At 57.0% G+C, this 25697-nt stretch overlaps 2 protein-coding genes across 5 annotated transcripts; one reads left to right on the top strand and one right to left on the bottom strand.

The window, feature by feature from the left end:
- The first annotated feature begins 4085 nt into the window (after positions 1 to 4085).
- On the top strand, positions 4086 to 12916 carry PHF19 (PHD finger protein 19). Of its 2 annotated transcripts, none has more exons than XM_074846171.1 (15): positions 4086 to 4138; positions 5506 to 5706; positions 5999 to 6080; positions 6197 to 6292; positions 6377 to 6477; positions 6603 to 6751; positions 7066 to 7161; positions 7419 to 7487; positions 8464 to 8584; positions 9616 to 9683; positions 9794 to 9964; positions 10061 to 10148; positions 10432 to 10517; positions 10625 to 10720; positions 11055 to 12916. In XM_074846171.1, exons 2-15 carry the CDS (start codon positions 5515 to 5517, stop codon positions 11404 to 11406), a joined length of 1767 nt encoding a protein of 588 aa, XP_074702272.1. In that variant the 5' UTR covers positions 4086 to 4138; positions 5506 to 5514; the 3' UTR covers positions 11407 to 12916. The 2 variants fall into 2 exon arrangements, with proteins under 2 accessions (XP_074702272.1, XP_074702271.1); XM_074846170.1 differs by lacking the exon at positions 4086 to 4138 and adding an exon at positions 5343 to 5416.
- Positions 12917 to 13680: 764 nt separating this feature from the next.
- CUTA (cutA divalent cation tolerance homolog) lies at positions 13681 to 24459 on the bottom strand. Of its 3 annotated transcripts, none has more exons than XM_074846173.1 (7): positions 24256 to 24459; positions 21649 to 21797; positions 18107 to 18301; positions 17896 to 17955; positions 16598 to 16643; positions 16157 to 16249; positions 13681 to 15626 (listed from the first exon to the last, which is right to left on the bottom strand). In XM_074846173.1, exons 1-6 carry the CDS (start codon positions 24334 to 24336, stop codon positions 16196 to 16198), a joined length of 585 nt encoding a protein of 194 aa, XP_074702274.1. In that variant the 5' UTR covers positions 24337 to 24459; the 3' UTR covers positions 13681 to 15626; positions 16157 to 16195. The 3 variants fall into 3 exon arrangements, with proteins under 3 accessions (XP_074702274.1, XP_074702273.1, XP_074702275.1); XM_074846172.1 differs by having other exon boundaries at positions 16200 to 16249; XM_074846174.1 differs by lacking the exon at positions 18107 to 18301 and having other exon boundaries at positions 16200 to 16249.
- Between the last annotated feature and the right edge of the window lie 1238 nt (positions 24460 to 25697).

The raw sequence follows: 25697 nt of genomic DNA, 5'->3' as shown, positions 1-25697 counted from the left end.
TGATTTTCATCTCCGAGACCTTCAGCCACAAACCGTCCTGATAAGGAAACGGATGACACTTACCGGGAAAGAAACTGAAATTGGGGTGATATCAAGAGTTCTCTAATCCAGCAAATCACTTCTGTTGTGGAAATGAGCAGCCAAAGTGATTTTTTTGGTCTGGACTGAATCAAATGATGCAGAAAAATCAAAGAGTTTTAGTGAGCTAAGTCAGGACCAGTTGCTCCATGTTTAACAGCTGGGATGGCAAAGAGACATAGCGCTTCTGGAGCTACGACGGTCTAAAATAATCAAGGACAAGGTTTGTAGGGAAAGATAATTATTTTTTTTTTTAAATCTACTACTAATGCTGGAAAAAAACAGGCAAACTTTCAGGCTTATAAGCCCTTCTTCAGGACAGGGAAAGAACTCAAAACCTTGCACACAGTGGCTTTGAGCTTAACTTGGTTGTGTTGGTCAATCAGATGGTTTCAAGTGAAAAGGTGGTTGAGATCTGTGGAGCAGAGGGAAGCGTTGGCCGAGAGAGAGAGAGAACTATGTCAATAGCCTCAAGCTACTGTGGTTGTAGCTACTTTTGTTGGCATGGATGTGTCCTGTTTTACCAGCTGAATCTCCAGATGGAAATGGCACTTGAGAATTGTTTTGAACCGCGTACGAGAGCTGCGCCGGCTCTCGCGGTCTCGGCGCCGCAGCCTCACGTCGCGCGGCCGCAGGAGGCTCTGGAGCGGCTGCAGCCAGCGCGAGGCGTTTCTGCAGATCCTGTCTCCACATCAGGCCCGTAGTTCATAGGCAGCTTCATGTTTGGGTTTCCATTCAATATTCCTCGGCTTCGGTTTCCAAGACTACAAGCCAACATACAACCCCTCCTCCCACTCCTGTTTTCAAAGAAAGAAAAACACTGTGAAAAGAAGCTACCCGATTTCTTGGCAGTTTTCAAAGCAGAAAGAAAGGCAGTGCCGGGAGCTGCTCGCCCCGTGCACGCCACAGGCTCAGCTCTGGCCAGAGCTCCCGGCCGGGCTGAGCCACGATTCTCCGGCTGCTCCGTCCTCGTGCGAGCAGGAAAGCGCCTTCCCCACCTTTGCAAGTGCAGGGTGTGGAGGAGCAACAAAAAGTTTTTGAGGACAAAATGGGGGTGTTGGAGTAGTTAACTACCTGGGGCTTCATTCAAATCATTTTGCAAATGCTGGTTTTGTTTGGAAATTCAATAGTGGGGAAGGAGCAGAGGTGACATGCCCTGGGAGCCGGCGCTGGCCCTGCTGCCTGGCCGAGGACTCATTAATTTCTGTTCATTTGCTTACGGAATAGTCTGCTCCTAACAGCTGGATGTAAATGGGGGCTTCCTCGCTTAGCTGGCACGGGGAGCAGGTCAGCACCTTGTGCCGGCTCTGCACGCCACGGCACTGGGGTCTCCTCAGCTGGGGATGTGGGCGCGGTGCAGAAATATTCACGTCAGTGTGGTCCTGGGTGGGTGCTCCTTCCCTGGTGGAGTGTGTCAGGTGTCCCTGGAGCCCCACTGGAGTGAAACCAGCCACTCAGCTGTGGCTGACCAGTGCGCCTGCTCCAGGGGCAGCCAGCAGCCCCCCACCAGAGTCTGCCAGGGGCCACGAACCTTTGCACGGTGCCAAAGAAACAGGATTTCCAGTGGCTCCCCCGACTCCCCAGGGGTGTGCAGAAAATGCCAGGCAGGTGTGCAGAAGAGGAGGAGGAGTAAAAAGGTGAAGAGGAGGAAGAGAAGGAAGAAGAGGAGGAGGAGAGCAGCACCCAGAAGCTCACCACAGCAGGAGCTGAGGCCAGGCTCGATGGGGATGGTGTGGCAGGAGCACCTGCAAAGAAACCAGAGTTAAATGCGATTGCATGGCTTCATCCGTGTTTGGAAATAGAGGATGCATCTCAAATTACTTTTTTTTTCCCGTTTTGTTTAGGACTGTTGTTCCAGGGCAATGTCACTGTGCTCTTTCCATTGGCAGGGGCCAGGTTTGGGGTGCCCTCTCTGGGCCAGAGGGTTTTCAGTAAGGTTATCCCCGCTTACACCCGTGGGGAACTTGATCCCGTGTTTGATTTACGTGCCACATCATCCGCACTCCCATGGCAAGCGACCAAGATCCTGCAAACACAAACCCCGGTGGCTGGGGAGGAGGGTGTAAGGACGTCCCCATCCGCGGCTCCACCAGCACCGCGCGGGGACAGGCTGGGACAGGAGCGCGCAGACGACTCGCGTTCGGTCCAACCCCACACCACCAAGTGCAGTGAAGCGAGCAGCGGTGTTTGTCCAGGGGGAGAGTTATGGTGCAAGAGTTATTTTAATCCCGCGGTGACTCACGGCTAGCACAGCGTGACTCACCGCAGAGTTTGGTTGTTTGACTGTTTTGAAGATGTGTCAGGTTCCCCGTGAAGGCGAAGGATGGTTGTTTCAAGCTGACATTTTTTTCAGCTGCCTAAACCTCGGCAAACACGGGCCCAGCAGTTGGGTGTGGGCACGGCACGGCACGGCGTGGCACAGCCCCCACCTGCCACCGTTGCCTTACACGCACAGCGAAGAGGAGAAGGCCCTGGCGATACCCATCGCTCGGGGAATCGCGTTTCCCGTCAGGTTCGCACACGCAGCATCGCTCGCCCGCTGCCAAGGGCCGGCTGCAGTGCAGGGAACACTCAGACCCCAGTGTTTTATGGGAAAGTTTGATTTAAAAAAATTATTTCTAAGAGGACAGAATTACAGAAGGGTCTTTAAAAGGCGTTTCAGCACTGTGCCAGTCCCTCCTGACGCCCGGGGGAGCTGCTCACTTGCAGCACGATGATTTTTTTGCAGGTGTGCTGTGAACCCCAGCAAGGGGAAGCCACCCCAGGGTGCTGCGCGGGGCTCATCGATTACAGGCAATAAAATTTGTATCGGCTCTGCTTGTGCCTGGCCCAGACCCTACACCAGGAATCAGCTCCTCGGCTGCCTGAGCAGGCCTGAAAACATTACTTTTTTGGCAGCGCTTTCCAACAAACAGCAAATCCTTCAGATTTCTTCTTGGCACCGACTGAAGCATTTTTGCAGCGATTGGTTTTCTCTGCGGAGATTCAGAGAAAGGCTACCCCCGCTTCTAGGAATCCCGACCAGCACAGGTTGTTCCCTCACGCGGGACAACGCCGTGTGCGCCCCAGCCTGCGCCCCATCCTGGGGACACCGGGATGCGGGGGGCTGGGGGGGGCAGGCAGGGAGATCCCCTGCGTGGGGCAAAGGGTGAAGGTCCCCACTCCTCAGGCGGTGGGTGTGTGGCTGGTCCTGGCTGCCCCCCCCTCCCTGGGGCTGCGTGGGTGCAGCAAGAGGGTGGGTGGGGTGATGTGGATGCCCCGGAGGGGCTCGGGGGGGGGTGATGGTACCAGCGGGGACAGCGACAGGTACCCCACAGGGGGTGAGCAGGTACCCCACGGGAGAAGGGGGCAAATACCCCACAGAGAAGGGGGGGGGTAGCAGGTACCCCACGGAGAGGGGGGGCTGCAGCAGGTACCCCACGGAGAGGGGGGGCTGCAGCAGGTACCCCACGGGGGGGAGAAGGTACCCCATGGAGAGGGGGGGCTGCAGCAGGTACCCCACGGGGGGGGGCAGGTACCCCATGGAGAGGGGGGGCTGCAGCAGGTACCCCACGGGGGGGGGCAGGTACCCCACGGAGAGGGGGGGCTGCAGCAGGTACCCCACGGGGGGGAGAAGGTACCCCACGGAGAGGGGGGGGCTGCAGCAGGTACCCCCACGGGGGGGAGAAGGTACCCCACGGAGAGGGGGGGCTGCAGCAGGTACCCCACGGGGGGGAGCAGGTACCCCACGGAGAGGGGGGGCTGCAGCAGGTACCCCACGCCCCCGCGGGCGCTCTGCCCTTGCAGCGGTGGGGGTTACTCCGTGCCCACGCCGGGCAGCGGGGCCGTGCCAGCCCCGCTGCGCTGGGAGCCGCGGGAGGCGGCCCCGCGCTAATTGCATAAGCGGGGACGTCAATGCCCGCGGGAGGGGAGGGCCGGGGGGGGAAGCGCGGGAAGATGGCGCCCCGCGCCCTGCCCCCGCCGCCGCGCGCTGCCGCCGCCGCCGCTCCCCGCCGCGGGCCCCGGGCGGGCGGGCGCTGACCCGGCCCGGCGGCGGCTGAGGGGCGGCGCGGCCGCAGCGGTAAGGGCAGCGTGCGGGAGCCCGGGGCACGGGGAAGGCGGGGAGGGGGGGAACGTGGGGGTTTTTAGGGGTGGGGGGGTGTCAGAGCCCGGCGGGAAGCGCCCGGGGCGGCGGGGCCGGGGCCGGGCGCGGCGGCGGCTTTGAATGAGCCAATGGCGGCGGGGCCCGCGGCCGCCGCTCCCGGGGCTGCCCGCGCTGCTCCCGCCCGGCAGGTGCCACCGGGCCCCGCCGCCCGCCGGGAGGGGGGGGGACACCCGGCTCCGTGCCCCCCGCCCCCCCCCCCTCCCGCCGCTTATCCCGCTGCCCGGCGTGGGAGCTCCCACCCGTGACCGGGGAGCGGCGGGAGCTCTGTGTCCCCGTCCCCCCCCAGCTCCCCGCCCGCCGCAGACCCTCCGCCGGGCGCCCCCCGGGGCTTGCAGGGAGCGGGGCGGGGCGGGGGGGGCGCGGAGCTGCCCCCGCTGCTCCCCACGCGTAAATCCGCGCAGACTGCGCGCGGACATGTCACAGCTCGCTGCGGCGGCTCCTGCCAGCCCCCGGCCCGCAGAAGCTCGCTTTTTCGCCTTTTTAAAAAAAATTTTAATTTTTTTTAAACTTTTTTCCGGTCGCCCCCGGTTTACCGTCAGTTTACTCGCTGCCGCCCATCGAGGCTGCTCGCGGGGAAGCGGGAGCGTTGTTAGCAGCGGGGTGCGGGCAGAGGGGGTTGCGTGGCGAGGTTTCGTGTCGTGATCCGCGGCGCGAGGTCCCGCGTGTTGCCGTGACGGGAGCGTAAAGGCATGTGGGGGGGGGAAAGTCACTTTTAAGTTGGTTTTTTAAGTTGGTTGAGTGATGTCTGGTGGCGATCGCAGCTCGGGCTGCGGCGACGGCGCTGCCGGCCCAGCACGGTCCGTTTGCCCTCCCCGGGAAGCTCGGCGCTCGGTTCCGCTCGCTGCGGCGCGGGGCTGCCGCTTCCCCCCCTCGTGCGGCGGCCCCGTCGGTTTGGGAGCCTGCGAACAGCGAGGAAATCGTGAATTACGGACCACGTTAAATTTAAAGCGGTTATCCCTCACGTGCCCCTTCCTGAGGCTGAGCCTGTGCAGGCCTGTGGCGTGTTTCCGTGCCCCGCGGTGAGGTGGCTCCGTGCTGCGGGAGCCGGGGCGGACGGGGGGTTCATTCACTCTTGCTCGACAGCAGCAGAAATTCTGGCTGCTCCATAATCAAACCTGGCTCATCAGCGCTTGTTTCGCGGGTCCTGAGCACCCGCTGGTGGGGCTGAACCAGCCCCGGGCTCGGTGCTTCCAGGTAAAACCCTCCGGGACCCCACGCTTGACCGATGGGCACGTTGTGTCGCGGCGCGAGGGCAGGGTGACGAGCGTGTGCGTCCCCTCCAGGCTCTGCTGATGGAGACCGCCAAGCTCAACCCCATCATCCGGGATGTCTACGGGGCCGCTGGCCGTGTCCAGCAAACACCGGCCGCTGCCTCAGCACGGAGGAGCAGCGGCTGCCGAGAGCTCATGGTCAAGCTGACGGAGGGGCAGTACGTGCTGTGCCGCTGGACCGATGGGCTCTATTACCTTGGAAAGATCAAAAGGGTAAGGTGGGCACCCAAAAAGGGTGAGGTGGGCACCCAGAAGGGTAAAGTGGGCACCCAAAGTGTAGCTAGTGCCATTCCTGTGTTGGCTTGCAGCTCAGAGGGGTGCTGGCCTGGGCTGCAACATGTTCTTTGGTCACTGGCGTATTTTGGGTTGATGTCCTGCCCTTGGGGGTCGCACCCCAACCTGACCTCCTGCGGCCCCGAGAGGCGGGGCTGGTCACCAGGGAAAACAGGGAAGTGCTGGGAGTGGGAGCTGATGCCCGGTGGTTCTTCCCGCTCTCTCCCCGCAGGTGAGCGGCTCCAAGCAGAGCTGCCTCGTCACGTTTGAGGACAACTCCAAGTACTGGGTCCTCTGGAAGGACATCCAGCATGGTGAGTGCTGCCCCATCCTCCCTTTCCACCGCCGTGCCGGGGGGGTCCTTCCTGGCGCCACAGAGACACGTGGCTGTGCCTCGCGCGTCTCCGACTCTGCCACCCCCGTCCCGCAGCCGGTGTCCCCGGGGAGGAGCCCAAGTGCAACATCTGCCTGGGAAAGACGTCGGGCCCCATGAACGAAATCCTCATCTGTGGGAAGTGCGGGCTGGGTGAGTGCAGGCGCCTCGCCCCGGGGATGGATGGTGGGGGGGGTCCGGCTGGCACGGCGGCGCTGACGCTGAGCCCTCGCGCAGGTTATCACCAGCAGTGCCACGTCCCGGTGGCGAGCGGCGGCGAGGGCCCGCTGGGGACACCGTGGTTCTGCCGCCGTTGCATTTTCGCCCTGGCCGTGCGGGTGAGTGGGGCTGCCCCGGGGTTACCGGCTCCGCGTACCGCCTGCCCTCGGCGCAGTGGGGCAGGATGCGGCCCCTCCGCCACCCCGGGGGGCTGTGCTGACCCCCATCCCGCTGGCTCCTGCAGAAGGGGGGTGCCCTGAAGAAGGGAGCCATCGCTAAGACGCTGCAAGCCGTCAAGATGGTGCTGTCCTACAACCCCGACCTGCTCGAGTGGGACTCCCCGCACCGGACCAACCAGCAGCAGTGTTACTGCTACTGCGGCGGCCCCGGCGAGTAAGCCCCTGCCTGCAGGGAGGGGGGGCGCGTTTGGTTTTGTGGGGTAAAGCGTTTGCAAAGGTGGTTGGGATCAGGGTGGGGGGTTTTTCCTGCCCCAGAAGGAAGTCCTCAGCTTGCAGGGTGCTGCTCCTGGAGCTGGTGGCTTTGCTGCCCACGCTGCCTTTGCCATCCAGGTCTCCGCTCGCTCACAGAGGCTGTAGAAAATACCAGTTAGGGCCAAACTTTCTCACCCTGGCTGGGGGGTTCTGTGCCTGGGAGGGGGCCGGGGCGGTGGCTGCCCTCACCATCACCCTCCTCCTTTCCCTCCCCAGGTGGTACCTGAAGATGCTGCAGTGCTACCGCTGCCGGCAGTGGTTCCACGAAGCCTGCACCCAGTGCCTCAGTGACCCCATGATGTTCGGAGACCGGTACGTCCCTTCTGGACTTTGTGGGGCTGGTGCTGGACATCAGAGCTGTTCCCCAGGGTGGGGGCTCATGCATGGACACATCCCCGGTCTGTATCTCCCCGATCTGGCTGTGGCCCTGATGTGGATCAGCCGCCCCGAGGGCAGGCGGGTGGCCCAGTCCCTGATCCTCCTGGCTCTGCTGTCCCTGTTGGCACCCAGAGCACTGTCCTCTGTGATGACCCCCACCCCCAGCACTCTCCCTCCCCACTATTTTCCAGGTTCTATGTGTTTTTCTGCTCCGTATGCAACCAGGGACCTGAATACATCAAGCGCCTGCCCTTGAGATGGTAAGAAATGGCCTCGGCTCCTTCGGGACGTGCCGGGGTGGCCGTGGGGCACCTCCTGCCCATCCCAGCCAGGCCCTGAGCAGGAGCCTTTGCTCAGCGCCCGGTGTGCAGCTCCTCCTGCCCGGCCCTGTGGGGCTGTTTTCCAGGGAGGCTGTTTCTCAATCTGCCCCAAACCTCCTGTTTGTCCGGGAGCCAAGGTACACATTTGGCAGAAGATAACAGCAAAAAGCAATTGGGTGACAAGTCATCAAATTCTGTGATTAAATACAAGTTTACAAGTGGTACTGTTTAGCGTACCTTGACAGTCTGAAAGCACTTTATAAAGTATATTAACAGTGCCAGCAGCCCAGCTTTTCCCTGCTGTTCTCCTTGTGCTCGGCCGTGTCAGACGTGTTACTGCTGCTCACGGGCTGCTGGGACATGGCTGCCTTGGGGACGTTGCACTGAGCAGCACAGCAGGCTGGGAGAAGAAGGGAAATCCTGCAGGATATGTTGCTTGGCTTTCATTTTCAGAGATGCAAGTGTAAAATCCCACCAGATAGACTGTGTTGTTAAAATAGTCTATTTTCATGTGGATAAGAGCTGTCCTACTCCTGTACATAACTGCAGCAAGAGCACACAGCTGGGGCTTATTAAAAAGCTGGAAAACTGGGCATTCATCCTGGGAATGGCGTGTCCTCCAGCTCCTGGGCTTGGGGGTCTTGGTGTTTGGGGTTGCCCCCAGCTGCGGGCAGCGTCCCACCCTTCCCCAGAGCTCAAGGGATGCTGTCCTGCCTGTGGCATCCCCTGGGCTGTGCCTCTGGGCTGAGTTGCTTCCCATGAGGTGTGGGAATGGTCCCAGTTTCCAGCAGGTGAGTTTTGGGAGAACCGTGCTGGGGGCTGAGCTCGAGCAGCGCTGGTAGAGCAGAGCAGCTGGTGGGCACCGCCCTGCCAGGGAGAGGGCGGCTGCTGACGCTCCTCCACTTCGCTCCCGCAGGGTGGATGTCGTCCATCTCGCCCTCTACAACCTGGGTGTGCAGAGCAAGAAGAAGTACTTTGACTTTGAGGAGATCTTGGCCTTCGTGAACCAGCACTGGGATCCGCTGCAGCTTGGGAAGGTAAAAACACACAGCCCGGGCTGGACAGCAGCTGCAGGGAGGGAAAGGGGCTGCTGGGGACACAAGTCACGGCCGGTTGTCCCCAAAGCCCTGACTCAAAGGGACTTGGACCCTTCTTCCCCGCAGTGGCCGAGCCCCCGAGGCTGGGGCACGTTGGCCAGCGAAGGGCAGTGGTCATGGTGAAATGGTGGGGCAGCGAGTTCTGCCCCTTGTTTGGGTTGTTTTCCCCTCTCAGCGGCTGCTGACGCCGAGGTGTGTTTGAGTGTTACTTGTTCAGAAAAGGTCGGAGCTTTGGGAGTGCCTGCTCACTGTGACCCGAGCCTTGGACAGTCCCCCGCAGGGAAGGAGCTTTAAAACACACACCGGGTTTCTGTGGGTGGGCAGGAGCACCCGGCCGGGGGTGTTTGAACCTGCTGGCAACACCCAGCAGCTCCCATGAGCTGTTCACCCACCCCGGGGTTGGTGTCCGAGCAGGGTGTCCCCAGCGACCAGCGTCGGCGGTGGAGGATGCTGCTCCCCGCGCCGGGAAGCAGTGCTGAGCCCCGGGCATGGACCCTGGGCAGAGCTGAGGGACCTTTCCTGGGGCTGGGGGGCAGCTGGGGCAGTTGGGGGTTGGATAGTGGAAGGGGGTGTGCCGACCTGTGCCACCGTGCCAACAGCCCCACTCCGATAGAGCTTGGGCATCTCTGCAAAATCCCGTTCGTGCAGCGCTCGGCACAGGCAGCTCCTGCTCAGAATGAGCTTAATGACCTTCCTCTGTGCTGGGGTTTCCCTCTGTTGGGGTGTCGCACCCGACAAGGTCAGAGCCGGGAGAAGCGCTAGAACCAAGGCATGTTGCAACCTGTCAGGGCGTTGGGACAGCTCGGTCCCCGCAGACAACTCCCTCCCCTGCCAAACCCGGGTGGCTCCGGCGTCCCTGGCTCCCTGACCTTGGGCAGGAGCCGAAACCCGGAGTTCGGGTTCCCCCGTCTGTTTAGTTTTTGCATAACGGCAGCGGGCGCCGAGCCCTGCCTGACCTCATCTCTCCGCAGCTGACGGGCACCCCCATCTCTGAGCGCGGCCCCCACCTCCTCAACGCTCTCAACAGCTATAAAAGCAGGTGAGCCCCAGGGCGTGGCGGGGCGAGGGATGGGGACAGGATGGGATGCAGGATGCTCCTGTGGGCCCCCGCCCTGGCCTGAGGGTTGTTTCCTTCCCTCTGCCACCCAGGTTTCTGTGTGGGAAGGAAATCAAAAAGAAGAAATGCATCTTTCGCCTGCGGATCCGTGTCCCGCCGAACCCCCCCAGCAAGGTGCTGCCAGAGAAAGCCCCCGGCGTGGGTGAGAGCGGCTCCTGCGAGCTGAAAAAGAAGGGAAAAAGCAAATATGTCCATAAAGACAGGTGAGTGGCCAAATTCGCCCAGGTATCCCCCATTGCCACAGCACCTCGCACTCCCCTGGGGCGGCCCGGCAGCCTCACCCCTGCCTTGCTTTGCAGCCTGCTGCCACGGCAGCTCCAGCAGCAGAAGCGGCGAGCGGCGCGGCGCAAGAGGGCCAAGTTCCTGCTGGAGGACGCCATTCCCAGCGTGAGTCCTTCGCCCCCTCCTCTGCGCGACCATCCCGGGATTTGGCAGCCAAGTGGGAACCCCGCCCCCCAGGCCCCATCCCTGGGGCTCCCCACGAGGTTGCCCCGCTGCTGCGGGCAGGGAGAGCCCCCCCGTGGGGTTTGCAAATGTTCGGTGGCAAACCCGCCTCCGTGGGGCGGTGCGGGGGAGCGCGGTGGTGCCGGGGCAGAGGGTGACGGTGCCGGGGCTGCGGGCAGCAGCGCTCCGGTTGGCAGTGATGAGTGAGCTTGTTTTTGTGGTGCAGAGTGACTTCACCTCCGCCTGGAGCACCAACCACCACCTGGCCAGCATCTTTGACTTCACACTGGATGAAATTCAGAGCCTGAAAAGGTCTGTGTGGCCAGGCCCGGGGGGTGTGGGTGGCAAAGGAGGGGGGTGGTGGGGAGCTGCTGTGCTCCTTGTGCCAGGCTGGGGCTGACGCTGCATCCCATCCCCAGTGCCAGCTCGGGACAGACTTTCCTATCCGACGTGGACTCCACGGATGCCGCCAGCACATCGGGCTCGGCCACCACAAGCCTCTCCTACGAGTCCAGGTGAGGGCTGTGCCCCTTTCCCCCTTCCAGAGGGGTCCTGGTGGCACAGCCGGGGCATGGGGGGTGAGGGGCTGCCCCTCTTCCCCCGCAGCACCCTCGTGTCCCGCCACAGGGATGTCCTGCATCGGGGGGCCTGTCCTCCCTGCCTCCCTGAACGGGCTGGTGGTCCCAAAGCGGCGCTGGGCGTGCAGGATCGGGGCTGTCTGTCCTTGCTGGGCTCACCCACATTCCCAGCATGCTCCCTCCAGGCTCACAGGGTGGTGGGCGCAGCCAGTGTGGTCGGGGGCGTTTTTTGGGTGCTGCCCTCACCCCTCCTCTGTCCCCTCCCTCGCAGCCGGAGGACTGTGGGCAGCCGCAAGCGCAAGCTGGCAGCTCCAGCCTACGCCTCGGCCGGGGCGAAGAGGAGAGGCGGGGAGGCGGGCGGGCGCCCGGCCGGGGGCACCCCAGAGGGCAGCGAGGCAGCCTGCGGCCCCGACCGCCCGGACGACGGCATCGACAGCCACACCTTCGAGAGCATCAGCGAGGACGACTCCTCGCTCTCCCACCTCAAGTCCTCCATCAGCAGCTACTTCGGGGCGGCGGGCAGGCTGGTCTGCGGCGAGAAGTACCAAGTGCTGGCGCGGCGGGTGACGCTGGAGGGGAAGGTGCAGTACCTGGTGGAGTGGGAAGGCACGACCCCATACTGAGCCCCGCCGGGCCCCTAAACCTCTCCCGGAGCCAAACCGGAGGAGATCGGGATGATGGGGAGACCCTCGCCGTGAAGCAGAGGAGGGGCGCTGGCCTGCGGGGAGGGCTGGGACCCTGCCACGCTGGGGGTCCCGGCTGGGCCGGCTCCCCAGGAACCACCACAGGTGGAGGCAGCGCCCAAGCCGGTGCCGTCAGGGGTGAAACCCGCAGCCTTGCCGCTGGATTTTTTTCTATTTTAACTATTGTTATTTTGTTGGCCGTGTATATGCAAAGAGCGTGGCCCAGCTGCGCTTTCCTGATGGAGCCTTTGGCTGAGCCCGAGGCACCATCACGGTGGTGGTAAGAGCAGTGAGGTCTGGCCTTTCCAGGAGGGTCCCCCCGGCACAGCTGGGCACCCCCTGGGGAAGCCCCTTTGGGGGGAACCCACAACGTGCTCACGCAGACGGACGTCGTGCCGGTGGCCGGCACAGCCTGACTTATCCCCACGTCCAAGCCTTACAGAGCAGACTCGAGGGGGTCCTGCTGCTAGAGCAAAAAGCACCTCGCTCACCCGTGCATTCACAGCCCGTCCCTGTGCCCATAGGAAACGTTGGGCGACTCTCACCAGAGCCGGTGTACAGCCTTCTCCTCCTCCTCATAAATCCTTTCATTAAGGGAATGTGGTTTGTTTTAAATGAGGGGAAAATGCCCCATAAACAGCCCACATGTGGCCAGCTTTTGTGGCCACGGGGCAGATGTACGTGGTTGCTCTTGTCCAGCGACCTGGACTGTGTGTGATGATGCACCAGCTTCACTTCCCTGTTCTTCTGACAATCACGGTCTTGGAAGAGATCGGCCTGAAGATACGCCCTTGCCTTAAAACCACCATGGGCATTTCACAGACCGGAGCCTGAGGCCTTTGTTCCCACAGGAATCTTCGTCTTGAATGTGCCAAACGATCAGACAAACCAAAAAGGCTGAAGAGGACAGCGGGGGGAGGGGGTTGTACAGGGGTCTCTGTGGCAATCCCCGTGGCCTCGTGGCTGCGCCTTGCTGGCGAGCGGCCACGCTTTCTGGTACCGGTGTAGCCTCGGTGTTTGTGAGCACGTGGGGTCGGTTTGTGTGCGGAAGAGAAGGAGCAGCCCCCTTCTTTGACTAAAGCAATACTGCCAGGTTGTTCAGGAGCAAAGCAGTTATCTTTTTTAAAAAAATTCTAATATCATCAGACATATTTGTTAGAATTTTTTTCTAAGAGAGAGAGATATATATTTTTAATGTTGTCCTCCTTGTCTCTCCCCCATCGCCACTGTGGTTGTCCCATGGGACAGAGGGTGATGCTGGGGGGGCTGCCTGGTCCTGCTCTGTCAGCACACCCTGTCCTTACAGCCCCCTCGTTGTTCGTACATGTGCTCGCAGGATCTGCCGACCCCAGGGTGAATTGAAAAGGTTGTGAAAGTACTTAAGAAAATTCATCGGTGTAATTGGCACGAGGGAGCAGGTGACGTTTGCAAACCAGAGGCCAAAGTGTGGCCCTTTAAAATAAACTTCTGCTCCAGCTACTGCTAAAATAACGTAGTGGGACACCCGGGAAGGGCGTCACCAGTTGTTTAAATTCCTCCAGCAGGCACCAGGCCTCTGCGAGGTGCCAGTGCCTCACAAGGGGCCGTGGCACAAGCAGCGTTTTCTGGTGCCTGGTTTGGGCCAGGTGTGAGCTGCTTCCCTGCCTGGACTAGGAGCAGGAATATTTGGCTCGGCGTGTGCCCGGTGGCCCGCTCGGGGGAGAAGCTGTTGGGCGCTCATGCGGGGCGAGATCTGGGAGAGGAGGCTCCGTCCAGCTCCAACCATGAGATGGTTTGAGCCGAGTGGGGTCAGATGTGCCTTGGGGAGAGGTGCTTGGCCCCCTCGGGGTCTGCATCTCGGCTCGTCCGGAGGGGAGAACCGCCGGAGGGGCCCCGTCCTTTTGGGAGACGTGCTGCCAGGACCCCCCGTCCCTGGCAGGGAGGGGTGCAGCTCCTGCAGCCAGCCGGGTTGCTCCTCGTCCTGCCTTGGCTTTCTCACCAAAGGATCACTTACAGTATTTCCCTTTCACCAGTGCCTAGGAAGCCCTTGTTATGGTCCCAGTTGCTGCCGGGGGGGGCCGGGGGCTGCCGAGCGGGTTATTCCCGCAGGATGTGCCACTGGGTGTTGCACTCGTGGGAGCACCCACAGCGCGTAGCCCTGGTTCCTCTCCTCTCCCCTCTCTGTCCCCTGTCCTCTGGCCTCTTGCAGAGAATTGAATGTGGAGCCTTTAAAAATATTTTTGTTGCAGAGTATATTTTGCATTAGCTGTAATAGATACTATAATGACTCTGTGCACCTTCTAAAGATTTATGAGTTCAGGTTGCTGCTTGTAATAACCAACTCTTGTTATACCCAAGTTGTAATTAATATGTCTGATGTACAATTAAAAAGTCTTTTTTTTTTTTAACATCACTGGTTCTTTGTAGCGTCAGGATTATTGAGTTTGGGCACTGGGGGTCAGCCCGTGCTCCTGGGCCGTGCTCCAGGCCAGGCTGAGGTGTGTCCTCGGCCGGAGAGATCCGCTGGGAAGCACAAGAATGGTGGAAAGATGCGAAGGAGCGAGTGTGGGTGCATCCTCACAGGGTGCGGGGACAGCGGGGGACAGGGACACCCCTTCCAGTGATGGGGTTTGTAGAGAGGGGCTGCCCTCACTCCCAGTCCTAAATGGTGAGGTCCCAAATGGCCCCATCCGTGTAATCGTAGCCTAAAACTTGCACATTGGACAACATAGCCCTGACAGGGCTAAATAAAGCTTGGCTTTGCGTCCAGACCTGGCCTGGGGGTGCCAGTGCTCGCTTCATGTGCTTTGTTCCTTTTTTGCCAGAGAAGGTGCCTAGCTGGTACCCTGTTTCTTTAGATTAAGCACTGAAAAGCTGCCTGCTCTCCAAGCTCAGACCATTTTCCCCTCTTGTCTTTTTTCCTGCACCTGCGAGCCTTCCCTGCGCTACCTCTGAGGGCTGAGGGGGCCACGCCAGCCCGCGGGCACGGCTCTCAGTGCCTGCAACACGCCCTGTGCCACTTCTCCCCGAGACGAGCAGGTGGGAGCCAGTGGAGCATCGATCAGCATCGGGCTGGAAACCCACGACGGGCCCTTCCTCCTGCCTGGCTCACTGCGGACGCTGCGCCCGCAAACTGCGACAACGTGTGAGCCCGCCCAGGCAAGAAACACTCCTGTTTATTCCCTTCCCAGTCACATAAATAACTCACTATTGTTCCAGAAGTTATATCTCATTAAACTATTAACATGAACGTATTTCTACAAGGCTAAACTTGGCCTAGGTAGAAAACCACCGTTCAGGCGTGGGTAGGGGGTGCAGGGCCAGGCGATGCCCTGGTCCTGCTGGCACTTGGTTTCCCTGAACTGGCCACATCTGTTGCTTGGCTCAGCCTGGCTCAACCCAGCTTGGCAGGTAGGGCAGGGTCAGCGTGTGTGCTGCTCGTGGCTCCTGGTTAAAAGCACCTTCTGCCCGAATTTCCCATTTCCTTGCATTTTGTAAGACTCGAACCAGCACGTTGCATGACAGCAGGAGAGGGTGTGAGCCGGCACATCGCGGGGTGCCCGGCCACATCCTGCTGCCTCTGGGCTTGGGGAAGCAGGAGGCAGAGCGGGGCAGGATGCTGTGACACCAGCCGCTGGGGACCGGGGGGGCCCGGCAGGGATTCAGGCGCTGGCTGCGGGGGTGTGCGGCACTGCTGGGGGCTGCTGGGCCGTGGCTACCAGCTGGCATTTGATGCTGGCCGCCTGAGACAGCCCCCAAATGCTGCAGTGTCCTGACACGAGCATCTCTGTGCATCCTCGTCCATGGGGCTGCGACAGCCCTCGGTGCGTGTAGCCCTTCCCCACTTCAGCCTCCACCACCTCCGGGCTGCTCGGTACTCCCTGGAGCACAGGGTCAGGCCAAGGAGGGGATGTTTTGGGTGCAAACAAAATTCCCAAGGTTCTGTGTTACAGCAAACACGGGAAGATAGAACTGCCTCCCCGCGTGTGTGTAAGTCCTGCCTGCGCGGCGGGGGCAGCGCGGCCCAGCACGTTTCACCCAGTCTCCCCAAAAGCGAGGTGCTTTCTGCGCTTTTCAGTTAGTCCCGTGGGACGCTTTCCTCTATCCATTTGAGGTAGAGAGGGTTTCCTTGGTCAATAGGCAGGCTGATGATTTCAGGGATTTCAAAGGGATGGATGGATCTAAAGTGGAAACAGACGCAGAGGAACAGTGTCACCAGCAGCCCGGTGGCAGGACAGACCCGCTCCCACTCGCAGGCGCAGGAAGCAGAGGGCTCCGCTCCCAGCCGTGCGCGCCAGCCCTGCCCCACGCTCTCCACTGACTTCAAAGCACCCGCATCTTCTTTTTGCCATGTGAGAATTTTGCTTTGAGTTTGGGGTTTACCACAGCCGGCAGCTGACTGCCAGGAGCCCTGGCCCAAAGCTGGCTGCGCTCACCACTCAGTGCTTGGGAAACGCAGGAAATCCTGCCAGGAGGCAGCCAGGGAATAACCTGTGCTATGAGAAGGAGAATCCCTCCTTGTACCCAGAATGGAGGGGCTCGTTGAAGCCCAACAGTTGACATTCCTGCCAATGTTTGGTTGGTTTTTTTCTGATGCAGTGTCTGGGTTCTTCTGGCTCACAAGGTACATCAGGAGCACTTAAATCCCCCTGGGTGGGAAGGGGCTGAAGGAACCTGACTCCCAAAGCCTGAGCAGGAGATAGCAGCCTACCTTGGATTGGAAACCCAGTGCTCCCGCGGAGCCAGAGCCTCACCTGACGTAGTTGGACAATTCGTCTATTTTGGATGTCCTTGTTTTCACTAACTGTGGAGAGTAAAAAACCAAAACAAAGCAAAAACCAAGGGAGAAGTAAAGGGGATGGAGCAATCCTGCATGCGCAGTTCCACTGCACCCATCAGGCACGGCCAGCGGTGTGACAGGAGCCCTTCCTGGGCTCTTCCCCAGGGGTCCCCTGCGGTGGCAATGTGAGGGGCTGAGCCAGGCTGCCACCCCCAGCCACCCCTGCCATGCCCGCAGGCAGGTGCTCGGGGTCCTGGTACTGTCCCAAATCTCAGGCAGGTTGGTGCCACCCTCCCCAAACCACCCTGCAGCCCCTTTTGGCTGGGGCTGACTAGGACAGGGATTTTTGTGACATGGGGAGTTGTCACTTACCAGCAGTATTTCAGTGGATTCTTCCAGTTCCCCTTTCCAGAAATATCTAGATTTAAAAGACAAAAAGCATCAGTAAATACAGCTCTGGCTGCAGCCATGCTGATCCCTCGAGGTGGGGATTAGTTTCCCTGCTTGGTGTGTTCTGCACGTGGCCATTCCTTTACAAAGTGGTGCTCAAAAAGCATCGCTGGCCCCAAGTTTGCTGTGCACGTGACTGAGCACCTCAGATTTACAGCCTGGAGCCTCCTTGGCTGTGCCAGCCTCGAGAGAGCTGCCCAGGGGGGAGGGCAGAGCAAAGGAGCTGGGACTGGGGTGCCCGTGGGGGGCTGTGTGGTGGTGACCCTGCTCCAAGCAGCGTCCGGGGGACAGTGACTGCAGGGACTGCGGCATGGCTGCGGCTGGGAGGCTGAGTGCGGCAGCATCACGCTTTTTTTCCTTTTTTTCCCTGCAGGAGAGGAGATGTACTTCTCATGAGTCAGATATGACCTTTCAAAACATTTATGTTGACAGAAGGTCATCGTGACTTCATCTGTGCGTGGGGTTCCTGTGCGAGGAGGCATTTGGAGGCGTCGCGGTGTCTCCTGAGTGGGGCATGGAGGAGGAACTGGCTGAAGCAGGCAGGGCCCTGCATGAGCAACTCGGCTCCAGCCGCTGTGGCTCGTAGGGGATGAAGCATAAGGGGAAGAAGGATATTACTGGGTTTGCCCTATTTCAGCAGCCTCAGCTGGGCTCTGGGAGAGCCTGGGGGGGGATGTGGGGACCCGCTGCCTTCTTTTAGCAGGGGTAGGCCAGGGTGATCCTATGAGCAAATGGCTGTTTTGGGGCTTTGTTTTTTAACCCCTCTAACAAGTGCAATCCTTTTGTGTGGATGGCTGAGGATATCTGCAGGGCATGGCTGGTTGTATTTCAAGGTCAAAGATACTGTTCTTCCTTCATAAAAGTGCTGCTTAATATTGTAAAGGCGTTTTTTGGTCCCTATATTAGCTTCTTTTTAGGTCCTCTAAAAACAGGCGCCATGTCCTCAGGACCATAAATGACCTTGCTCTTTGCTAGGTCTCTGTGTAGCCAAGTAACCAATAAATAAATGGTCCCCACTAGCAGCCAGAGCATCTGCACGCCTTAATAAGCTTAGTGCACTTTGCAGGGGTGAGGATCATCTCCACCACCTGCAACAACAACCAGCAGCCTTCTGGAAACTGTCTCCTCTCCCTGGGGCCGTGGGGTGTCCATCTCCTCCTTCCTCTACCCGGGGAGCCCAAGGTTGCCTCCTCCATTGGGGAATATTCGGCCCAACTTACAAGGCTGAGCTCTTCGGCAGGATGTTCACGTAGGCAGCCAGCTTCTTATCCATGATGGCCCTGGGTGAGACAGGAGGGGGAGTTAGTGCCTGTCCCCAGCTTGCTGCGGCTCAGCGCTCGCCCCCAGCCGCAGGGACATTCCCTCGTGCTGCCCCTGACTGCCAGCAGCAGCTCTGACGTTGGAGATGTGGGATTGGGGGTTAATTATTACCCTGAGAAAGCAGAGGCAAAGGTGACCTCCAGCTGGGGCTGCTTCAGCTCAGGTCCTCCCGGCAGGGCTCTGGGACACTCCCCGCTGTCCCTCCCTGTTGACGTTGGGTGTTGCTCCTGGCCTGGAGCAGCACAAGGGACTTGTGCCTCGCAGGGTGCAAGGACCCTGCCCGCTGTCAGCCCTGTCCCCATCTTCCTGTGGGGACACCAGGACAGGTGCTGAGCCACAGGGCATCGAGAACTGGGGCTGGGACGGACGCGAAGGGGTTTGTCTCCCAGTCATGTATTTATACTGTCCAACTGTGCCTCTTCCTCGCAGAGCAGACTAAATGTGGATCTTGTTAAATTAACAACATCAAGGTTTTTCTACCCAAAATGTCCTAGAAATCTGAAGCCCAAATAAATTCCTTCCCTCCGGCTGCCTCTTTTAGCTGTGGGCTGATTTGTTATTGCAGAGTTGCTTGGGCCTGCCAGCAGAAGTGATATTTAAGTGATTAAAGAGTACTGAAGCAATCTCAGGGTGGATTTTTAGAAGAACTAGGTCAAATGTTGTGTTTTCTGACCACAGCAATGCGTGGGCCCTTCTCACGGAGATGGCAGCCCCGTTCCTCTTGCAGGCAGCTCTGTTAAAGGCGCTGCACTAGTGACTTCACCTTTGGTTTTCTTTAACACTGGCCTCACCGGGCACTACTTTGTACCAAGTGCTTTGACAATGCAAACATGTAACTTCTAGATGACATTGAACTGCAGAGAAGACAGGAGTTATTAGGTAGTGGAAGGCTCGATTCAACAACCTGCAAAAATTAACTCCTAGTGAGCTAAAGAATTAAAAGCATTCCAATTAGCTACTGCTCCGATTCAAAACGTTCTCCAGAATGCTTTTGGCTCAGAGCAAGTTAAAAGTTTATTTTCCTTACATCCAGGGTATGATACAGCCTGGAGGTGACTACAAAACAAACTGTAAGAAACTCTTAGCTTTCAAAAAGACATTATGAACTGTAAAAATATGACAGACTTGGTCGCTGGCTAGCGATGAGCAGATGAGCCGAAGGAGCACAAGAAGTGCCTCCCCCAGGGCTGTGACCTGAAGATCCCCCGGCCAAGGTGTTAATGTGCAACTGCATCGTGTTGCAGTCTGGCCTCTGACCCGTAAGGAAAGCTGGGCTCTTGTTTGAATGTGCATAAGCTCCATGTCTTCAGTATCATCTCTGCTTTCTCGGTCTCTTTGTAGAGGTTTATACCTTGCAGCTAGGAGCACAAGGCAAAGGTGCCCTTGTGGGACTGCGCGAGCTCTGCTGCAGGACGGGGAGGAATCGGGAGCAGCCCGAGTGCTGGGAGAGGAGCAGCCCTTCCCGGCGGTCCTGCAACATCTTGTCACTCCAGCAGTGCACCAGAGTGCCTGGACTCAGCTAACTCGTGGGATGGGGTTTAATGTTTAAGCACAGCAAGGTGATGGAGGTGGACTCCTCTCTGCCGATGGCTCAGAGGGACCACGGCCGTCCGGGGAGGCTCCGGGCTGTTTGCTCTCACCATGTGCAGCCAGTTCGAGGCATTTAATGCTTGTAGAGCATCTTGAGTTAATCTGGCAACCAGCAAACTGCAGCAGCGTGAGCGGAGATATCCCCGCTGTGTTTGTCATGTCAAACACATGGCACAAATCATTTTGTTTTTGTTGCCTGCAACTTCCAAGTCACTTTAGTGCAGGAACCTTTTGATATGGGTGAGTACCTTCTAATTGCTCCTGCTCTGTCCCAATAAACTGCGATCCTAACTGAGATCCTGAACTTTGTTCTAGCAAGCTGAGCGGAAACAAGCAGCCACCATGGGAACGGGAAACGTTATAAGAAGCTGAACGTGATCTGTGGAAAATATTTGCATAATACATGATATCGTTGGGTTGGGTACTTAATGTGTGTTTCTTTGTCCCTGCCTCACAATAGGCTCTGAATTGAGACAGATGAAATATTAATAAGCAGAAAAGCAAAGAAAATGATAGGTACAAGTTCAAGGCAGAACCGGAGGCTGACAGGCTGCTCGGGTGTTAGATAAGTTATGTGAGGTGCTGTGGCCACACCATCCAGCCCAAAGGGGTCAGCTTCTCACAGCAGGCACAGGGGAGAGGCTACATCTCCTGTGTGGACTCAGGGGTTTCTTCTGAGGATTTTAAGTTAATAGTAATCCAGTTAAACTGGGTTAGAACTGATGCAGCAAACAAGCCAGATGCTGAATTCTACCTGCAGCTAATCTGCTTTCACAAAGCTTGAACTCCTTTTCCTTAAAACCAGCGGAAAATTTCCTTGCAGAGCAGTGAGTGCTCCACTGAGCAATGTAAAGGAAGAATAAACACAACAGCACAGGAAAAAGGTGTGTGGGAAATTGAGTGTAGAAGCCCTGTGTCATCCTCTACAACCATGGCTCATTCATCGAAATTCCCAAACAAAGGAATAACTCCACCAGTAGAAGCAGAAACAAAGTACATATATCTTAGCAATGGGGAGTGATTTATTTCCTCTCCCTTCCCTGCAAGATAAGGAACAAAGAGTGGAAAACATTTGCAAAGCTGTTAATATGAAGCATTTTCAGGAACTGAGGCTCTTTTCACCAGCCATGTACAGTTACTCCTTTTTTCAGAAGACATCAAGCAGTGCAGATATTATTCTATTTGAATTTTTTAATACAGTTGCAGCATTTAAGGTGACACAAAATCCCTTTCAGTAGCCTGTCAGTTCCTGAACGACTGTTTGGGCACTTTACAGAAGACGGAGAGTTTTTGGCAAGAGGCAGGGTAGCAGGGAAAACAGTGCAGGAGGTATTGCAGGAAACTTAATGGTCCATCATAAACATTTCCCCAGTCAACATGGTTTCAGTACTTTGAACAAACCGTCTATTGAGTCAGGGACTAACAGATGTGTGAAAAAAACCTCTGCATGCAAAATATCATGCAAAGTATCTCATACATTAAAAGAGAAAAAAAAAAAATCAAGGTAAAGCCCTCATTCCCTGAAGTTTATCTGGTGAGCAGAGTGCAGGCATCCAGGTGGTACCTCACAAGTGCCTGTTCTAATGTTTGCTGTGGACCACTTTCATCTTTTATTTATTTTCACGGCAGTGTACTGTGCTTTGTCCCTCTCCATAAACACCTCTCCTGGAATTTGTTATCTGTGTTGTTCTAGAGAAGAAGAAAGACTGTGGTAGATCAGAGAACATGGGGCTGTGGCTTAATCCATCTGAGGACCCAGAGGTTTAGGGCCATGGCTTTAAAATGGGTCTTGAAAACGAAAGGCAGTAGAAGAAATTGAGAATTGGCTTGATGTTACCATGGCATTGACTTAAGAGGCAAATGTCAGCTTTAGAAAGCACAGCTCTTGGTAAATCGATATGTGATACAGAGAGAGAGAGTGTAAGAGAAAAGTGGCAGTCTTTGGGTGGAAGTGCAAAGTACAGAGAAGTACAGATCCTCTCGAGGGACAAGGAAAAGCTTTATTCCACAAGAAGCCGCTTTCGAACAATTCAGGCAGACAAGCAGGGGAAGCGCCTCTGTACCTTGCAATATCCTTGGCAATCTGCTCGTTGAGACAGTTGATGAAGGCGATGGAGTGGGTCCCAGAGACGTAGCTGCCCGTGACGGCAGAGTGCAGCTGAAGAGCGAGGCTCCTCAGCACCGGGTACATCGGCAAAGACAGAATCACCACCTGAAACGCAAAACATGTGAGCGATGATGTTAGGGGAAATACTGCGTTTTGTAAAACTAAGCATTTACATTATCGGTGGCTCAAGGGAAGTCTCGAGTCTTCTTTTAATGTTACAGTAACACTAGTTGTAATTTAAGTGAAGACATGCTCATAGGGAGGTTCATTCCCCCACAGTGGGGCCAGTCCAGTGCTGTGCCAAGTGCTCTGGACAGGAAAGGGTCAGTTTTTGAGCCTGGATCAGCCCAGAGGTGCCCAGACCTCTGCTGTGGGAGGTCACACCCCAGACTAATGGGGGTTACAGACCCTCCCCCCCCCCCCCCGACGGCCTCAGCAGCCAGGACTGCTTTTCCGAAGAAGAATAAGGAGGTAAATCCCTGATTATCTCTGTTAAAATACGTTTCTATTGCCAAAACGAGCAAGAGGGGACCCACCAGGCGTGGCTCGCACGCCGTTCCTGCTGAGGACGCATCCTGCAGCCATCCTTTTGCTGTGTGCCCAGGGTGAGGCATGTCCACCCCTCTGCGAAACGGTGGGGGTGGGACCCTCTGCCTCCCCGGGGATGTGGGAAGGAGGAGAGCAGTATGTCAGGCAGGGGTAGGGATCTGACCTTGGGGAACAGATATGGGCTGGAGCCTGATGCGGGAGCAGAGCCCTGGGAAGCCTGGCGTAACACAGTCTGTGCTGGGACCCGGAGAGATTTCACCCTGCCCTGTCAGCCCGGGGTGATTACTCTCTTCTGCTGATAGTGTTGTGCAGCCCACCCAGGCTACGATACAGACTCACGTAGCAGGCAACAGAGGGTAAGACTTAAATGCAGGTTTTAAGTTCAGTTCATCTTAATTATCTGATACTAATAGGACAGTGAAGTTGGACCCTTTTGGGCACAGAAATCCTTATGGAGACAGCCCAGGTCTGTAGGGCTGTTTCTGTCCAACTGGGCTGCAGAAAACAATAACATGCTCCCTCCCCATGGACTGGCAGTGCAGTGGCAACAAGTTGGTTTTGCTGTACATTAGATGCTATTCCTGGCAAGTCCCTTAGCTGCTCTTGGTACTCACATGCCATAAACACAGTCGTGTAAAAATACATAATTATCTCAGCAGGGACGTTGCTGGAATAGCAAGGTTAATTTGGTGTGCTGAGTAATAGCCGAAGGATGGTGCCTGTACCCGGGGCTGCAGCACTCGCTGTCTCTGCACAGCTGCTCTTCTCTTTGTCTTTTGTTTTTGAAATAAACAGCATCTGGCCCTTATTCAACCACAGTGATAAAAAAATGCTTATAAGACTAAGAATATATTCCTTTTTCCCCTTGTTTCCACCCTCCTTTGTCCTCTGAAAAACCTCCCACTACAGGGCCAATGTCTGTTTTTAAAAAAGATTGAATTAAAAAAAATATCTCTTGTCACCACAAAGACTGGAGCTCCTTTCCATTTGGAAAATGACTGATGTGCTATACTGGTTGTCTTCTCTTTTCCAATACATTTGAGGAAATATTCTTTGTTATCACAAGGCTTCTCATAATAATTTTTAGAGCTGCTTTTGTGCTCTTTTTTCCACTAAGCTGTTTAACAAATATTATGCAACAAATCCCAGAAGCTACTCAGATAGTTACAAGCCAAACAGAGATATGCTGTGTATCAATTTTTTCAGATTAGAATGTAATCATGTTCCCTGCTTAGGAAAAAAAAAAAATCTGACCTGTTCAGCATAGCAATCATTAATCTTCTTGGAAGATCTATGTGCATGTGATGAGGAAATCCCTATGAACATTTGTGATTGAATATTAGTACAAGAGTGATCACTCTCTTAGATTTTGGGGTGTTTTCCCCCCTTTTTTTTTTTTTCTGAAAAGAAAGATAAAAGTCCCCTTTTCCAGAATAATTGTATTTGGCAAGGGACGGTGCAAAACTTCAGGATTCCTACCTGACAAACCGAATAAACTCATGACTGCCAAATGTTGAAGTAAACAAAACTGAAAACCTGCTGTGAGATTTTAAGTATTTCACTGACCGGCAAAATGATAGTTGAATTTAGAAAGACTAAGATTTCTGCAAGATTTCTTTTGGCTTTGGTGAACTAAAAACAGCTTTAGGGTTTAAAATTACCATGGTAGGACTTTTTGCCTAGTTTTGATGAAGTTTTGTACAAAAAAACCCTCAAAACCCCAAGCACAGCTTGTGGCAACCTTGAGTATGCTGTGAGTTTCCTCAGCTCAAATGGAAAAAAACTCCTAAGAAATTTGCTTCGCTCTCTGCAGAGAGTGAGTACATTCCTCCTGCATGATCTTCTTCTTTTATTTTTTTTTTTTTTCCCCCAGAGGTTCCCTTATAAAGGTACAGACAGCAGCATTTCCACGGTAGCTTGGGTTGGCATACACCGCGCTCCCCAGCGGGTCACCCGCATCCCCCCATCCCAAGCACAGAGCAAGCACTGGCAATGCCAGAGGGCTCCCACTTACCAGCAGCAAGGTGCCACGACCCGGCCGAGGACAGCCCTGGGCAGCAGGCAGCAGCGGGCAGCGCTGGCTCAGCCACTCCATCTCCCCAGCCGGGCGAGAGGCTGCGTCCCCTCTGTCCCTCCACCTGCTCTGCCCAGAGCTGGGAAGGCTGCCTGGGAAGGCTGCCCGCAATAAGCACTAACTCCTCCTCCTCTTCTTCCCCAGCTGCCTGCAGGCTGGTACCCGCCTGCCCGCCCCAGCGTGGGGCTGAGGCACGGGCCCGTGGGCCACCACGGTGTCACCATGGCACTCCTGCCCTGGCCTGCAGAGCTGGGCTGGACAGATGCCAGGGCCCAGCACCCCCAGAAGTGGGGTCGAAGCCATAGCAGGGACAAAAGTACCCTCGTAGTATCGGTGCTGTTATCAAAACTGTCTGCACCAACATCTGCTGGAGAAATCTCTCCCTCCAGTGGAAGCACTGGGGTGCACTGGGGTTCTCCCAGTACGATCTCAGGTGCTCTGAGACACTTGTTGATGCCATTTGGCACTTTTGCTTTAGTTTTCCCACCTATACAATACTTACCTTCTCAGATTTAATATTGTTGGCGCTCTGTACTCTTTGGAGAGAAACACTAGGAAGCTGCTAAGTCCTGTTGTGTTGTTTGGGCCTGAAATGCTCCTGTAAGCAACCCAGCGCAGAGGAACAGAGCGCTCCGTTCTGTGTCGCGCTGTAACTTCATTACGTTACTGCCAGTTCTCATAAACTGTTCGGAAAGCATATTCCCTGTCAGCCTGCAGCGTACAGCACTTCTGCTGCAGCAGCCCCAGCCGGGGTTCAGCCGGAGCTGGGGGCTGCACCTCTGGGCACTGTCCCGGCGAGCGGGCACCGGGAGAAGCTGAAGACGCGCTGCCTGCTTGGAGGCCTCGGGGAGGCGTGAAATACCCCCAGCTCCGCAGTACAGTAACAACCGTGTATTTGCCACATTCAGTTGCCTCCCATGTTGGCCACGGGCTGAAAAAATGTTTTCCTCTGCTGGCGTGAAGCAAACCCCATGTTTTCTTGCAGCGTGTCCCACCGTGACGCTCTCCCCATCACCACGAGCAGGGGATGAGAGGCAGCGCGGGGGTCCTGGTGCTGCAGCCCCTCCCAGCCAGCAGGACCTGCCCCGGGGTGCAGCTCTGTCACCTCAGCATCTCCAGGCTGGGCTCCCATGTCCCCATGTCACCTGGGTGACACCCGCGTTAGGCCCTGCAGGGAGGGGCCTGTTCTCCCGAGCCCAGGGAGCGCCCTGCCTGCGAGCGCGGCCCCGGCTCGCTCGGGGTGCACATGAGGACGGTGCCTGACTCTCCCACCTGAAGCGGTTTTTATTTCCGTCTCCACACAAACACCATTTTTCCCCTTTTTCCCCGAACAGGGCAGCGTCGCGCACCCCCCTAAACCCTTCTCAGCCGCGGCCACACCC

Source organism: Strix aluco, chromosome 20 (genome assembly GCF_031877795.1).
Source record: "Strix aluco isolate bStrAlu1 chromosome 20, bStrAlu1.hap1, whole genome shotgun sequence".
In the NCBI taxonomy this organism is placed as follows: Eukaryota; Metazoa; Chordata; class Aves; order Strigiformes; family Strigidae; genus Strix; species Strix aluco.
The sequence above is the reverse complement of the archived record's forward strand: the minus strand, read 5'-3'. Positions and strand labels throughout refer to the sequence as shown.